Raw genomic sequence first — 15,793 nt, forward strand, 5'->3', positions numbered from 1 at the left:
TTTGTCTCCATCCTGTCCCAAGCCACCTACCCACCCCCTCCCCCAGGAATATCCAAGCAGTTGGCCACCCAGGAGTGTATATGTCCCAGCTTACTCATCTCTCTGGACTCATGTTCCCACATTACTCCTGGTCTCAGAGGAAATCTTTTTTGCACAGGCCAATTCATTATTGAAAAGCATTTTATCTTTTATTTGTAGGTGTTTTATACCAGATACCCCTCAGGATCTCCAACCTAATTTCTAAAAATGGAAGCTCTATGTGCTTTCACTACATGGAGTCAGATTCTCCTACCTAGTGTACTATTGACTAGCTTATCTCTGAAAAGCCACTGTTCTGCCCCTGAGAGCACAATGGTGCAAGACATGGAATAATCCTTTCAGACTCATACCTTATGTGGTTTCTGCCCAGCAAGTAGTACTAGAAGTATGAAAGCTATAAGGCCACTTTTAACATGCCCAGTTTATCCAGAGTGTTATTCCATGCATAGGAATGATTTAGGCTTACTATGTTTTTTTATTCACGCACCCACCCTGATGCAGGTGTTGGCTGCATTTGACAAGTGGACAAACCAATGGTGGTTGCCAAGCACTACACAACCTATGGAAAAGCTGTAAGTGGGACCTCAGATGAATACTCTATTTAACAGCTATGTTGTCTTTGGTTCTTTCCAGGCAAAAGACAACCTAGGCACATCAATTTAGCTTTTATGCCTCTTTACGTAATGGATTTGCTTCTACAAAGTGGACAATTTATTCCTAAGGCATTAGGGGACTTATTCCACTAATCATTAACTTAATAATTTCAGGTACTTTTAATTTATTCAGTAATAAGTTTTTGTTGACTATTTTCTGACCAGCATCCTAATCACTTGAAAGAAAACAATCCCTGCCTTAGGACACACCTAAGAAAAAATGGACCAGTATTCTGGTTTCTCTTTAGATCACATAAATCTTTCACCTTTTTAAAACAAATGGATTTGACAACCATTTCAAAGTATCCTATGAGATAGAAAGTAAGGGAGAAAGGGCGAGTGAGTATTTAATGTTAATCATATACTTCATACCATATATAAATTAACATTTAATGTTTATTATGCCTCTCAAGGCCTGCATGATCTGCCTCTTTTCTACCTCATCTCAAAAAACTCTTTCCCTCACTCTCTATTCCTACAGGAACTGTTTCTCCAATACTCCCCATCAAGTAGTGTGGTAGAATGATTGCAAAAATGGCTTCAATACTCTACTCCTCCCAGTATCCATACCCTTTGCAATGTGACTTTACAACAACTCCAATCAAGAGGTGAAGTCTATTTCCCCGCTCCTTGAAACTGAGCTGGCTTGCTTTGGCCAATAAATGAAGAAGTGGTTCTGTACCACTTCCAAGCGTAGGCCTGGAGAGGTCTTGTGTGTTTGCACACACCTCCCCTGACACCACTATTAGAACATGCCTGGTAAGCTTGTTCAAGGATGAGAGACCACATGGAGCTAAGGGTAGTCTAGACCAGCCAACCACCAGCTGCTCACCCACCATCTGAATTAGATCCAAATCAGAACTCCCAACCAACCTAGGACTCAACATACAATGCGGATATTACTCCACCAGGTTAGGTCCCCCAAGATAGAGTCTCATATAAAATACCACACCTGTAATATCTGTTTTTTAAATGTCTACTTTCCCTGCTAGACTATAACCTCCACGAGGGCAGGAACCAGGTCTGTCTTGATCACAACTTTGTCCCCAGCATCTAGCACAGTGCTAGCTACAGTCAGTACTCATTATTCGTTGATTAAATGTGTATATCAGTGAATGTATGAGCGAATCTTCACACAATCCAATTCCAAGATGAGGAAAACTAAGGTTGGGAGGGCTTTAGTAACTTTTCTGAAGTCACCCACCAAGGAAGTAGTGAGGCTGAGACACAGTTCATACACTTGAAATAATACAGTTCACACAGCTGTGAGAACTGAGTAACTCTAGAGCGGAATCTGCTAAGCCATCTAGATAAAGCCATTAAGAACGACCTATAACCCAGGGTCTGCTGGATTATATTGCTACCAAACCTTCACTTTTGAAGTCACTGAAAGAAACCAGCTATGAGGTCCCAGGAAATGGCTCCACGTATCATTCCAGGAATAGTCCTGCCTTTCTTAATTTGGCTTTCATTCTGCCATGTATTTGTAGAGTAGTCGCATGGTGGCATCATGAAGCATAGTGGTTCAGTTTTCTCCTTTGTAAATGGAACTAATATTTATATTACCTACAACACAAGGTTGCTCTAAAAATTACATTAGCGTAGGCATGTAAGTAATTGGAACAGCACCTGGCATGCAAGAAGCTCTCAAGAAATGTTAACTAATAATATTACTTGCTACTATTTAGAAACAAGGACATGGAAATGTAGCTTACTCTTTTCAGGGGTAATGTAACTATCAGAACATCTTTGAGCCATATGAATGCTACATACTTTAAAACCTTGACATAACTCCCTGTTTGCCATAAAGGTCTTCACTGATGCCCATAACCTCTAGTGGTCTCTCCTGTCCTGGATTTTTGTCTGCTCTCCACAATTTCACATCCAATTATACTGTTCTTTAATTGTACCTCATATCATTTACACTGTGGTTCAACGGTAGATTTCATCTCTGGCAGCACCTGCAATCATGCTGGGCACTGAACAGGAGGAGCTCCTGTCTGGAGTCTGGGGAAGCATCCTTTCTCCCTCAACAATGTTTAAAGTTGACAGAGGCTTGAAAACCCCCACGCAAACACCCTCCTCCCTCAAGCCAGGAAATGCTAAGCCTTTGGCAGTTGAGACATGAGCTGGGAATTTCTCTATGAAACCTTCACTGAGAACTATTAGCATGATGGCGGTTATTTGCCTTGGATTGGATTTTCTCAGGAATTCAGCAGCAGGTGATTGAATGTTTGGCAAGAGTCTGGTGTGAAAATCAGCAACTGAAAACAGGCTACAGTGTGTGCCTCACCCAGAATCATTTCTAAGAGCTACCACCACGTAAAGTATCTATCAGTTTTGCCATCCAGGGGATGAGATAACTGTTGGGTGGAAAAGTAACCACCTGAATAAAGCAGGCAGCTGGAAAAGGTAAAGAGAACTCTTGAAGCTTCTTGCAAAATGAAACAAAGCACTGTTAAAAATGCAAATTGCTGGGCCCTGCCCCAGACCTACCGGGGAGCCTGGACTCTTCATATTTACAAGCATCCCCTACGGACTCCAGTGCAGATGGTCTTCTGACTACATGCTGAGAAACGCTGGTTTCAGCTTCCAGATTTGTGCCTACTGGGACTTCAGGAGGGTTGTCTCAGGTGAAGAGAATCAAGAAGGTAGTGCAAGAGTAAAGGGCCAGAGGTAATAAGGGTCCAAATCAGAGGCAACCCCACTACCTACAGTTTAAGGCCCGCCCTGGAGCCAGCCACTTGCTACCCATTGCTCCCATCCCTGCTATGACAATCACATTGTAACAGTCAGGACTTAAACAGGAGACAGAAACCATATAGTAATTTGAACAAGGGGAAAAAAATATTAACCATAATAGGGTATTACCTACAAGGGGAAAAAGAAAACTCTGATATACAGAAACAGCAGATATAGGGAGCAGCCACTACCTACCTCTATGTCGAGGCAGAACACGAAGGAAGGCACAAATCTGGAAGCACTCCCACCCATCAGGAAGCACAGACCTGTGCTGTACTTTTTAAGTTGTCTGCTCCAGCTGAGGGTTTCACAGGGTTTTCAAGCAAAGGATGACCAGTCTCCTCAGACACAGGAGGGCAAGCTGCTTCCACTGCCAAGGGAGGCTCAGGGTGACTTGGATGTGCAAGATGGTCAATTTCACCTGGGTCCAAGCAGATGTTCTCTATTTCAAGTTTTGGGATCCCATTCCTTCCCAGATGATGTCTTAACTTCACAAGAGATGTTAACAAGGCTGTAAATTCAACTAATTCAGCGCACAGAGAGGTGCCAATCACAGCAGGCCACCATGCACTGCAGAGCCAGCTGAGAGAAGCACTCTGGAGTGAGGGGAAAGAGCTCCTTCTCCCTCTAATTTCCCTCCAGCATCCTCTACTGATGAAGCTTAACACCGAGCCAAATGGCAAGAGAGAAATGTTCCAGTATTGCAAGCAGAGCAGAGAAGTATGGGGCTGGGGCTGAGAATCAATAGGCTGGTGACTGGTAACGCACCCCACCTTCATTGTCTCTCCCATGGTCTCTGCTACCGCCCCCTAACAAAAACACAAATACTGCAAATAGAAATGAGGAAACCCAGGATGCCAACACCCATCAAGAACATCTTTCGAAAACTATATACTCACATGTATCTAGGGTGACCAACCATCTCAGTTTGCCCAGGGCCGTTCCAGCTTTAGCACTTAAAGTCCTGCATCCTGGGAAACCCCTCAGTCCCAGAAAAACCGGAACAGTTTGTCACCCTACATGCCTCCCAAAGGTTTTCAAACATTCTGTGCATCAGAATCACCTTGGGCACTTGGTAAAAATACAGGTGACTCTGTTAAAACTGTTAAAGGTGATGCAGTTATTTTGGGTGCAAGCAGACCATGGATTGATTTTTAAGAAATGTTCTACTTGGAGGACAATCCAGGACTTCTTTGTTCCCGTTCCCAAACCATAATCATTGAAAAGAAAGAAATGACATCCTTTGGAAGATACAGACAAGGTTCCTGAACCAGAAGCAGACACTGACAAATTATTAGTTGATGGGGTATGTGGAGGGTAGAGATAAAAATTATAGTCTGGTCTTACCACTTTCTCTCCTTTCAGTTCAGGGATAAATCATTTTCCCTTCAGTGTCACAAAGTATAACAAAGAATAATGGACGCTGTGAAATTAGAGTTGATAGTAGGAACAACATAGGGTCGTTGATGGGGTATACTGAGCTTCCTGCAGGTAAGCACTATTATAATACAAGGTTTATTTTAAAGACTTTCACAGAATAACTTGCACAGACATAGCTAATTTAGTGCTACTTTTGCTATTTTCACACTGTTAAGGTACATGATTTACCACGGCCACTTTAAAGATGTTTCTCAAGAACTCAGATGGGTTGAAGAGAAGACATTCTTAACATTTACTGAGTTTCTATTGCGTTCCAGGCATTGTGCTAAATTCTTTAAATATATTATCTCATTTAATCCTCCCAACAGAAGCTGTGCCCATTTTATAAAGAAGCGGGGTACTCGACCTAGATTATACACCTAGTAAACGATGGTGTACAGACGGAAACCCGGAAACCCAGGTCTCTTCTCTCACGCAAAAGTTGCTAGCACTGTAGAGCCATAACGAATGAGGCGTGGTCCCACGCCCTGGTCTAAGTGCTATGATCGAGGTATGCACAGGCTGCAGTGGCAACACAATGGAGATTCCTTTTAGACTCTCAATGGCTTTCAGGATAAAAGTCAAATCCTTTTGCTCAGTACACCAGGACCAGGTTCCCCAACGCCTTCGCCCTTCTGCCAGGCCCGCTGGGTCTCAGTCGCTCTTTCCGCACAGACCAAAGAAGCGGGCTCCTGGACGTCTCTAGTTAGGGGTGTGCGGGTAATGTCCAGAGGGACTTCGGCCTACTTAATACGTCTTCATTCCCACCTTCGCCATATCCCGGCCCCTCACGGGGCTCCACCGCACCCTCAATCTCTGTGCTCCCCTCGAACACCGGCCCTAACATCTGCACCTTCAGCGAGTCGGCCCTCTCGGCGCGGGGAACGCTGAGCCACCCGGATTCCGGGAGGTGGCGCCGGAAGTAGCGGCCGCGGCAGCGGCTCGTGACGTCAGAGGAAGTGCCTGACGCCGCGGCCTGTGGTTGGGAGTTGTTGGAGTCGGTTCCCGGCGCTCAAGGTTCCCCGGACCGCTGGCGGCGGAGCAGGCCGGGGGCAGCGGGGTTTGCTTTAGGACGAGCGGCTTTGAACCTCTGCGCCCGTCTCCGCCGGCAGGTGCGGCCTCCAGGCCTATCGCTGGGTGCCCGGGGCTGCGAGTGTGGGGACCGCCCTGAGGTCCCTTCCCGAGCGACCTGCGGGACCTCGTCCAGGGCGTCCCAGGAAAGAAGGGTCTAAAATAGAGAAAGTTGCTAACCCTTATTGAGAGGACTAGGCTCTCTTACCTTCGAGGATCGCTTAACCCGCACTTGGACCGTGAGAGAGGTATTGGTTCTTCTGTTTACAGAGGAAGAAACAGGCTCAGAAATGTGAAGTCGTTTGCCTCAGGCCATGCAGCTGGGAAGTGTCAGATCTGGGTTCAAAGCGAGTCCTTTGGCTGGCGCCAGAACCCTTGTTGTTTGCACTGCAGCAGGGTTCTCACACTTGATTCGGGTAAAGAATCTCAGCGTGGAAGGTGGGGTTAGTTAACAGTGTCTGGGACTGCAAATTCAGTAGGTCTGGGATGGGGTTCTGGAATCTGTATTTTCAACAGCCGTACCGTGCATATAATAATAACACATCGCTCCCCTGTGAACACAGCAAGAACGATAGCTAATTGTTGTGTTAAGGTTTTAAGGCCTCACTTGAGAGAAAATGTCACATGAGGGCTTACTCTGCAAATCATGTGAGACTGGAGAGTTGGTATTTGGTTCTGCCATTAACTTTTTGGGCAGATGGCAGCCTCTGTCCTCTCCCCACTTATTAAATAAGAAGACTTACAGACTTATCACTTGGGGGAATTTGTTAAACATACAGATTCCCGGGACCAGCTTTATTCTACTGAATCAGAAGATCGGGAGGTGGGGCTGGGAATCTGTAGGCTAAATAAGCTATAAAGTGAGCCTGTTACCTTTGAGAACTTGAGATGGAAATGGATTTATAGGGTTGGAACACTCCCCCCCCCTTCCCGTTTTTGTGTTTTTTGTAGCTGTGCATGCTCCTGTATTTGCTGTGGGCTAGACTTTTATTGGCAAAAATGTCAAATTAGTATTACTGGCCATTACGAGGTGGATTTTTTACTTAGCTGAAGACTGGAACGTAATAAAATTTGAATGTTAGTCTACCTGCTGTTGATTTCCTGAGTGACACTGGGTGAGCCACTTAACTTTGTGGGCCTTACATACCGGTTTATCATCATCTCCTACAATGCTTGTTATAAAGACAAACACCCATGTCCATCCTACATCACATCCTGAGACAGGCCATAGGTGTTTTTAACAAGCTTCCGTGGAAGTTTGATGCAGCCTGTGATAATGGAATATGGCAATGCCCTGGGAAACTGAGTCTTAGCCTATTTCTGAATGTTCATAGGTGTAGTATTACAGTTTCTCTGTGTTCTGCTCTTGGGGGACTAATAAGAGTAATGTGGTTTTTGATAGGTCCTGGTTTTAGAATTTCTTAACATCTACTTTCTTGCGAATGAAGTGAAAGTACTGTGATAAGATAAACATTAAAAAATAAACATTGCAAAAGATAAACATTAAAAGCAGCATCCCCAAGTGACTTAGTAGGCTCCTTGACTGAGATGTTGTGATGTCAGAAGTTGATTTCATGTAGAAGCTCTGATTGCTATTGAACCATCTCGTCTGCTTGAAAGGATTATAATTACCCCTTGATAGTCCAAGCTCTCACAACCTCAACTAAAACATCTTTTTTTTTTCTTCTTTAAACAGATACCATTGTGTAGTTTGAATCAGGAATGAAATCTTCTGAAAGCTGAGAGCAGAAGCCTTCTTGGTCAACATGGAGGACAAAAGACGGCGAGCCCGAGTGCAGGGAGCCTGGGCTGGCCCTGCTAAGAGCCAGGCCATTGCTCAGCCAGGCAAGAACCTGTGGGGATCTCGTGTGTGTGTGTGTGTCTGGACAAGTATCATCCTATTTTATATATATCCCTTTGGTTTATAGTGAACTCCCATTTCAATTGATGTTAAGGTTTGAGTCTCTTCTCTCTCTTGCTTCAGCTCCCACTGCTGAGAACCCTCTCCAACAGAGACCTGGTCAAACCTGGGTGAACAAGGAGCATCGTCTGTCTGACAGACAGTTTGTGTTCAGAGAACCCCAGGAGGTAAATTCTTGTTTCTTCTTCAACAGTAACAAAGATTTATTTATAAAAGCAACAGTCACATAGTAGACACTCAAATAAATAGTGACAGAATAAACTCACTAATAAAAAGAGAGTTGAAAGTATTATAATAATAATGAACTATGGAGTATCAGTTTCTTAGTGTGTCTGAGGATTCTTTGTAGTCTTCCCCCAATTTGTAGGCATATAGAGTTCCCATTTTTTTTGGCAAGGAGGTGTACCATGACTAGAGGTTAGAGGTTATACCATGACTAGAGCTTGCATTAGTTATCTAAGTTCTAACGGTCCTAAAAATTGCTAGTATAGCACATATCTCTGGAATTGGATTGAAATTTCAGCTACTACAATGCCTGATCTTTTTAGCTTTTTCTCCCACTGGGAAGAATGTAAGAAAGGGTGAAGAGTCATTTTTTAATAACATGGGAAAAAAGAGCTAAAAATCAGGCATCTTGCTGTAGTAATGATTGTATAAGTAATATTAAAACCCCTTATTTCCTAGTATATCTTCTATTTTTAAAAATCCCTTGGAAAGATGGTTTTTCCAGAGCTGCTGACTGCTAGGAAAATGTATTAATTCTAATTTTGTCATCTTTTACTGCCCACTAGTAACTGTGAAGTAGTTCTAAGAAGAATAGAAACAAGAGTTTCTGGTGGGATAGTGAGAGCTTAGAATAAAAAAGGGAGAGTTTTAAACCTGATTTATTTTGACTAGAAATGAGAGGATACAGTAATCCTGCAAGTAAGCCTCCCTGAGGTAGGAATCATTCAGAAATCAGACCTGGCTGTTTCCTTACAGGTGGTACGCAGAGCCCCAGAGCCACGAGTGATCGAGTAAGTAAATTGCTGCCCTCCTGTAACTATTGCCCACAGTGAAAGGGAGAGTCCAGGATCTTTCCCTCACCCTAGTTTTTCCATCTGGAAAAGATAATGGCCAATGTGTCTAAATTTTAGGCTGGGATATTCCTGTCTCAGATGTCTTTAAACTTGGTCTTTTGAGAAGCCTTTCTGAATTTGCTGATGGTGTGGGAAATGCAACCAGATATCTGTACATTAAACTCTGGCTCTGGTGTAGATTTCCAGACCCTATTTCACTAATATGTCTGCAGATAGTAGTTAAAACATCTCCTAGGTAAAGACAGAGAGGAACTTTTTCCTGAGTCATTGAAACATGGCTCTTTGAAAAACCTGTAAGTATCATTTTACTAGCAATGCTTATGAAAACTGCTAGAAATCTAGATGCTCTTACAGTTCATTTCTTAAAACCACATAACTCTTCCAGAGCAATTAAATGATAGTAAACATTTCTCTTATAGTGATCTGTGTCTAAAATATTCTTTTCCAAAATGATGAAAGATGCTTTGATTCCTCTTTTCCTGCTTCTCAGTTTCCACCTGATGCAGATAAATTATCAGTAGAAAGCATCCTTTTATTTTAGCAAATTAGCATTATGTGTATGCTGTTGCTCATGAACAACTGTTAAGCTGTTTGGCCGTTCGCAGATTGACTTGTATATCTTAGAAAAATTTGAAACGAACACAGATGTCATCATACTTTAAAGAGGGTATGTAGTTGTGGCCTTGCCATTAGTTAGCTATGGTAACTTACCTAGTCCTTAGGTAAGTTATTGCTATCTCTCTGGACTTTTGTTTCCTTGTCTGTAATATTAAGGGTTTGGACTGTATAATCACTTAAGACCCAGTCTGGTAGCTCTAACAGTCTTTGTTTTGCAAACACAAATGTGATACTGCCTCCATTGGTGGTAAAGAGAAGAAACAAAACCATGAAACCTGTTACAGATAGGACATTCAGGTTGAAAAAATGGACAATTGTGAATTTCCAAGTCAGAGAAAAAAATGACAGTACTCATCCTCCTTGAACATAGGGTTTGTTAATTCTGTTTATCTGAAGTTAGCTATGCTAGATTTTTGTTTTTTGGCCTCATTGGGTCTTCGATGCTGCGCACGGGCTTTCTCTAGTTGTGGCGAGTGGGGACTATTTTTCACTGCGGTGCATGGGCTTCTCTTTGCGGTGGCTTCTCTTGTTGCGGAGCACGGGCTCTAGGCGCTTGGGCTTCAGTAGTTGTGGCTCGCGGGCCCTAGAGGGCAAGCTCAGTAGTTGTGGCGCAGGGGCTTAGTTGCTCCGCGGCATGTGGGATCTCCCTGGAACAGGGATTGATCCGTGTCCCCTGCATTGGCAGGCGGATTCTTGACCATCATGCCAGGAAGTGGAAGGGAATCTAGGGAAGTCCCTAGATTTTTTTTTTTAATTAATTCATTTATTTATTTATTTTTGGCTGTGTTGGGTCTTCGTTTCTGTGCGAGGGCTTTCTCTAGTTGCAGCAAGCGGGGGCCACCCTTCATCGCGGTGCGCAGGCCTCTCACTATCGCGGCCTCTCTTTTTGCGGAGCACAGGCTCCAGACGCGCAGGCTCAGTAGTTGTGGCTCACGGGCCTAGTTGCTCCGCGGCATGTGAGATCTTCCCAGACCAGGGCTCGAACCCGTGTCCCCTGCATTGGCAGGCAGATTCTCAACCACTGCGCCACCAGGGAAGCCCGATTTTTTTTTTTTAATAGCCAGAAATGTCCCTCACATTTGAAGTGAGCGTTTCTAAATGTGGCCCCAAATATATCACACTGAAATATTATATTCACACGCTAGGAAACTTTATAGGCAACTCATTTTGAAATGTGCTAAATGTTTATGATAATAACTCTGCCTACATTTTGGCTCAGAGCGGCTCACACATCTACCTAAGAGCCCAGCTCAAAGATCATGAACTGCTAACTCACGTGGAAAAGGGTGATGGAAATACTGTCCCTTTATATTATTCTCTGTAACTTATCTCTGTGAGAAGAATCTGACACAGTTATCTTGACAGAGGCACCTCTCCAGTCTGGGTCACTTTTCTCACCATGGTGGGTTATAGACCTCACTACCCTGCCCATCTGTAACAGTTTTGTACTGTTGCACATTTGATTAAGTTCAGTAAGCTTTTTACTGCTCATCTATTATGTGCCAGGCACTAGGAAACAGAAAAATAACCCATTCCAGCCCTTCAGGAGCCCATAGTCTAGTAAATGAAATAGACATGTAGTCAGATAAGTTGTAATCCTGAATATCTTGGAAGTGTAGACTTGTAGGTAACGTGGTATGGTAACAGAGGATGAGATAGCTAACATTATTGGCCTGGATTACAGGTCAGGAAAGGTTTAGAGAAGGTGATGCTGAGCTGAGATTTTGAAGGATGAATTAGAATTTTCCACTGGACCAAAGCTGGGGGTGGTTTGGATTGGGGGTGCTAGATGGTGGGGAGGCACGCTGGCATGTAGAAAAGCATGGGGTTAGACACGTGGTGGTGTATTCAGAAGATTCCAAGCAGTAATTACCATGGAAGCTGATGCGTCTGTGGGAACTGTCAGGAGGTGGAGCTGGATCATGGGGACCTTGTACTTGCTTTTGTTCAATGTATCTCTATTCCAAAGTCTCCAAGGGGATACTCTATTTGCCGCCCCTTTGTGTGACAGATTCCTGCACCACATCAGCCTGAATTATGGGTGAAATATAAAGTGATAGCACTAGAATTTATTTTGTCCTGGTTTTTGCCTCCATGGCCTGATTTTGTCAGGATTCCAATCCCAGTGCCATTAATGATTACCACCCTGTTGCCCCTTACCTCAGTGGTAGAAGAAGGTGGGGCTGTACTTCCCTCATAGTGCGCCTTCATCGTGAAGTGATTTTGGTGAGCTAGGACTTTGTGAACTCTGAAGGACAACCCTTCCTTCCGCTACATGCCGTATATTGCTTTACTTGATACTAACAAGTCTTTGTTTTCTTTGTTTCTTTAGTAAAGAGGGTGTGTATGAAATCAGCCTGTCACCCACAGGCATATCTAGGTAAGTGAATCCTCACTAGAAAGGGACTATAATTATCACTGAGTTATAGTCTCTTAAAATATTCTACTCCCTTGATTAAAGTAATTAATGTGGTAATATCTCCTTTTATACTAGCTTCAAAACATTTTCATAGCCTCTCAGGTATAGTAGCTTACTTCTCCAGTTTTTCAGATGAGGAAATGAGGTCCAGGGAGATTGAGTACTTTTTCCTAGGCTACATAGTAATTTAATATTAGAGTTGGGTCTGGCCTCAACTTATGTGCTGTTTGTGTTACATTATATTATTATTGTTAGATTACATTGTATGTATTGGGTTGGCAAAAAAATTGTTCGGTTAGTGAATACGTTGTTCAATAAAGTTCTTGGTGAAAGTGGAAAATGTGTCTTTTATTTTTATTTAAAACTGAACGAACTTTTTGGCCAATCCAATATTATTACATATTATGTTAATCATACATTATTATATATAATATATATTAAGTTATGTCATATTGCTATATAAAATTAAAGCATATATGATTTAGGGTATATTAGGCATTAGTCATTGTTTCAAAACACTTTGAAAGCATCACCTTAATGCATGTCACTATAAAATAATGAGACATTTAAATAAATCAGAACTTATCTATCTAAATGAATTGCTTAGAAAGAGTTGCTGTTGGACTTGGAAGCCTCTATAATTAGTCCACTGGCACTGCTATTGTTATAGCTTTTTTCAGAACTTCCCTTTTAAAGCAAGTTTAATAGTCACACAAGAAAACCAGTTGCATTATTTTGGTCACATCTCATTGTTAACCTGGTATGGCTTCAGGTGAGCTTTGGCTCTTTCAAAAAATCATTTCACAATATGTGTAAGCCAAATCATTAGGCTGTACACTGTAAACTTATACAGTGCTGTATGTCAATTATATCTCAGTAAAATTGGAAAAAAGTAATAATTCAGATCCAAACATTTTAAATTGGACAACAGGTTAAAATTAATTAATAAATTACTTGTTAAACTGTTAAAAAAAAATTAAATGTACCTTTAAAGAGTGAAAGTTTACTACCAACAAGGCTGTTGAAGAGAGTGTCCCATGGGCTTTCAGAACATTTCTTAAGAAAGGTATCCAAAAAAGCCAAATGCACTGTTAAAATGAAATAGTATATTAGGGACATAGAAATCAAAACCACAATGAAATACCACTTTATATTCACTAGAATTTCCATAATCAAAAAGGCAATAATAAGTGTTATTATAAATGAGGATGTGGAAAAATTAGAGCCTTCCTGTATTGCTGGTGGGAATGTAAAATAGTACAACCCTTTTAGAAAAAAGTTTGATGGTTTCTTAAAAAGTTAAGCATACATTTACCATATGACCCAGCAACTTCACTCCTAGGTGTCTTACCCAAGAGAAATGAAAACATACATCCACACAAAGACTTGCATGTGAATGTCCATAGCAGCATTCATAATAGGCAAAAGTAGAAACAGCTCAAATGTCCATCAGTTGGTGAATGGATAAATAAAATGCAGTATGTCTGTATAATGAAATATTTTATTCTACCATAAAAAGAAATGTTCTGATAATGTGCTACAACATGGATAAACCTTGAAGACATTATTCTTTGTTGAATTTTACAGTATGTAAATTAAACCTCAATAAAGCTGTTTAAAGGAGAAAAAAAAAAGATATCCAAAACAATTTTGAGCTGGCTTGGCACTGTTGAAATAAGTGTATATTCAATAGAGAAAGAACCCTTCTTTGGATATGTTTATTTTGATAGTTACAAATGATTGCTTTCCCTACAATTAACATAGTCTTAGAAGACTACCAATTGTTAAAGTAACACAGGGCCAAGCATTTTATTAGTTATTCTACTTTTCACAGTGATACTATAAGGTGGAGATCATCTTTGTGTTACAGATGAGAAAAACCAAGGTTCAGAGAGGTTAAGTAACTTGTCCAAGGTTTCACAGCTAAGCAGTGCTTGGGTAATATTTGAACCATATCTATGAAAGCTGTCATGTACCTCTTTATCTTTCATTACCTCTTTTATTTGTCTTAACTTGAAAGAGGTTTATTTTACATCTGGAGCATCATGATCTGGGTGATATTAAGCTCTGGAGGTGTGGTAAGATGATTTCATCTCCCTACGAAAGGAAGCATCATCCAGATTAATTTATTCTGCTAATGATTAGAGTCTAACTCATCTTTTTCTGTGTTCTTTAGTTAATAACTGTTCTTTCTGCATCAAGGGTGTGTTTGTATCCTGGCTTTGTTGACTTAAAAGAAGCCGACTCAGTATTTGAACAGCTTTGTCAGGATGTTCCCTGGAAACAGAGGACTGGCATCAGAGAGGGTAAGTAGATCTCTGAGATCACAGTTGTTGATGTTTGGTCTTCCTCTCCGGAATGTTTTCCAATACCGTTGCTTCTTTGCACCGTTGCTTCTTTGTACCACAGCCAGATTTAAACAGAGGTTCAAAGCCTGACTGGAACCCTAAGGATGAGTGGGAATTAGCCTGTCAAAGGGGACGGGGAAGAGTGTTCCTGGCAGAAGAAACAGCAAGTGGTTCTCAGAACATGGCAGGAGATGGGAGTTCAAGGAAGCAAAGGAAGTTTGGTTTGACTGAACTGTGGTTGATATACTTATCTCCTTTTGTGTTTGTTCACTATTTATTACTGCAAATGGTGCCAGCTTTCCTCTTTCTTCATAGAAACTTCCAGAGCTTTTTTTTCCTGATTCTATTTGACATATATTCTTTTGTGATCCTTTTTATCAGCTTTTTATTCTCATTTTAGTTTCACTAGAAGAGTCCAGTCTCCTTTAGCTTCAGCATCTGTCATATTCTACTGAGCTTGTCGAGATTACCTGACTTGGAACACGGGCTCCTCTGTGGTCATCCACAAGCAACAGTACCTGCTATACCAGAGGCGGTCACTGGGGAGCGCCTGTGCTCTAGCATAGAATTTCCTTTCTGGCCCATTGAGTGAATTTAAATTTTCTGTGGAGAAAGAGGCAAAGTATACTGGCATCATTTTTGTAACTCAGGTGTCAGAATGAGAGTCAGCTCTTTCAGGGCAGTCTTCTAATTCCCAGCAGTTTCTACAGCAGGGCTTTTGGTGATGGACTTGGCTTTGATTTCTGGCTCTGTCTTTCAAAATAATGGTTAATTTTATGGGCTTCCCTGGTGGCGCAGTGGTTGAGAATCTGCCTGCTAATGCGGGGACACGGGTTCGAGCCCTGGTCTGGGAAGATCCCACATGCCGCGGAGCAACTAGGCCCGTGAGCCACAACTACTGAGCCTGCGCGTCTGGAGCCTGTGCTCCGCAACAAGAGAGGCCGCAATAGTGAGAGGCCCGCGCAACGCGATGAAGAGTGGCCCCCGCTTGCCACAACTAGAGAAAGCCCTCGCACAGAAACGAAGAGCCAACACAGCCAAAAATAAAAAAAAAAAAAAAAAAAAAAAAGCCAAACACATTTCTATAAAAAAAAAAAAAAATGGTTAATTTTAAACAAATTACAGTTAAATAATTTTCTGATTCTTGATTTTCTGATTTGTAAAATAGAGTGAATAATAATATTGATACCTATCTTACATGGTGTTGTGATAATTAAATGAGATAGTGCATGATAAGTACTTAATAGAATGCCTGCTACATAGTAAGCCTTCAGTGAATGTTAGCTGCTTTTATTATTATTGTTTTTATTGTTGGTAGTGGTTGAAATCAATTGTAGGAAAAATAGCAGATCTATGGGTAACTCCCTCTCTAAATAAATTGGACATCAAAAACTTCTGACTAAAATTAGCTACATGCTATGATTGGTCAGAGCACTTTTTTCTTCATTTGGAATCAAAAGGGCTTACACAAGGGTGGCACAGGG

General features: G+C 41.8%; 1 protein-coding gene across 3 annotated transcripts in view; it reads left to right on the forward strand.

Annotated features, from left to right (window-relative positions):
- Positions 1–5,839: 5,839 nt before the first annotated feature.
- The window catches only part of ALKBH3 (alkB homolog 3, alpha-ketoglutarate dependent dioxygenase), a 36,088-nt gene continuing 26,134 nt past the window's right edge, over positions 5,840–15,793 (forward strand). For all 3 annotated transcript variants that reach the window (XM_061203270.1, XM_061203271.1, XM_061203273.1), the window contains exons 1-6: positions 5,840–5,965; positions 7,621–7,769; positions 7,909–8,012; positions 8,827–8,861; positions 11,875–11,922; positions 14,164–14,267. In XM_061203270.1, the coding sequence (XP_061059253.1) occupies positions 7,691–7,769; positions 7,909–8,012; positions 8,827–8,861; positions 11,875–11,922; positions 14,164–14,267 (370 nt within the window). In that variant the 5' untranslated portion in view covers positions 5,840–5,965; positions 7,621–7,690. The remainder of the gene's footprint in view (positions 5,966–7,620; positions 7,770–7,908; positions 8,013–8,826; positions 8,862–11,874; positions 11,923–14,163; positions 14,268–15,793) is intronic.

The sequence above is a fragment of the Eubalaena glacialis genome, chromosome 10 (assembly GCF_028564815.1).
Source record: "Eubalaena glacialis isolate mEubGla1 chromosome 10, mEubGla1.1.hap2.+ XY, whole genome shotgun sequence".
Taxonomy (NCBI): Eukaryota; Metazoa; Chordata; class Mammalia; order Artiodactyla; family Balaenidae; genus Eubalaena; species Eubalaena glacialis.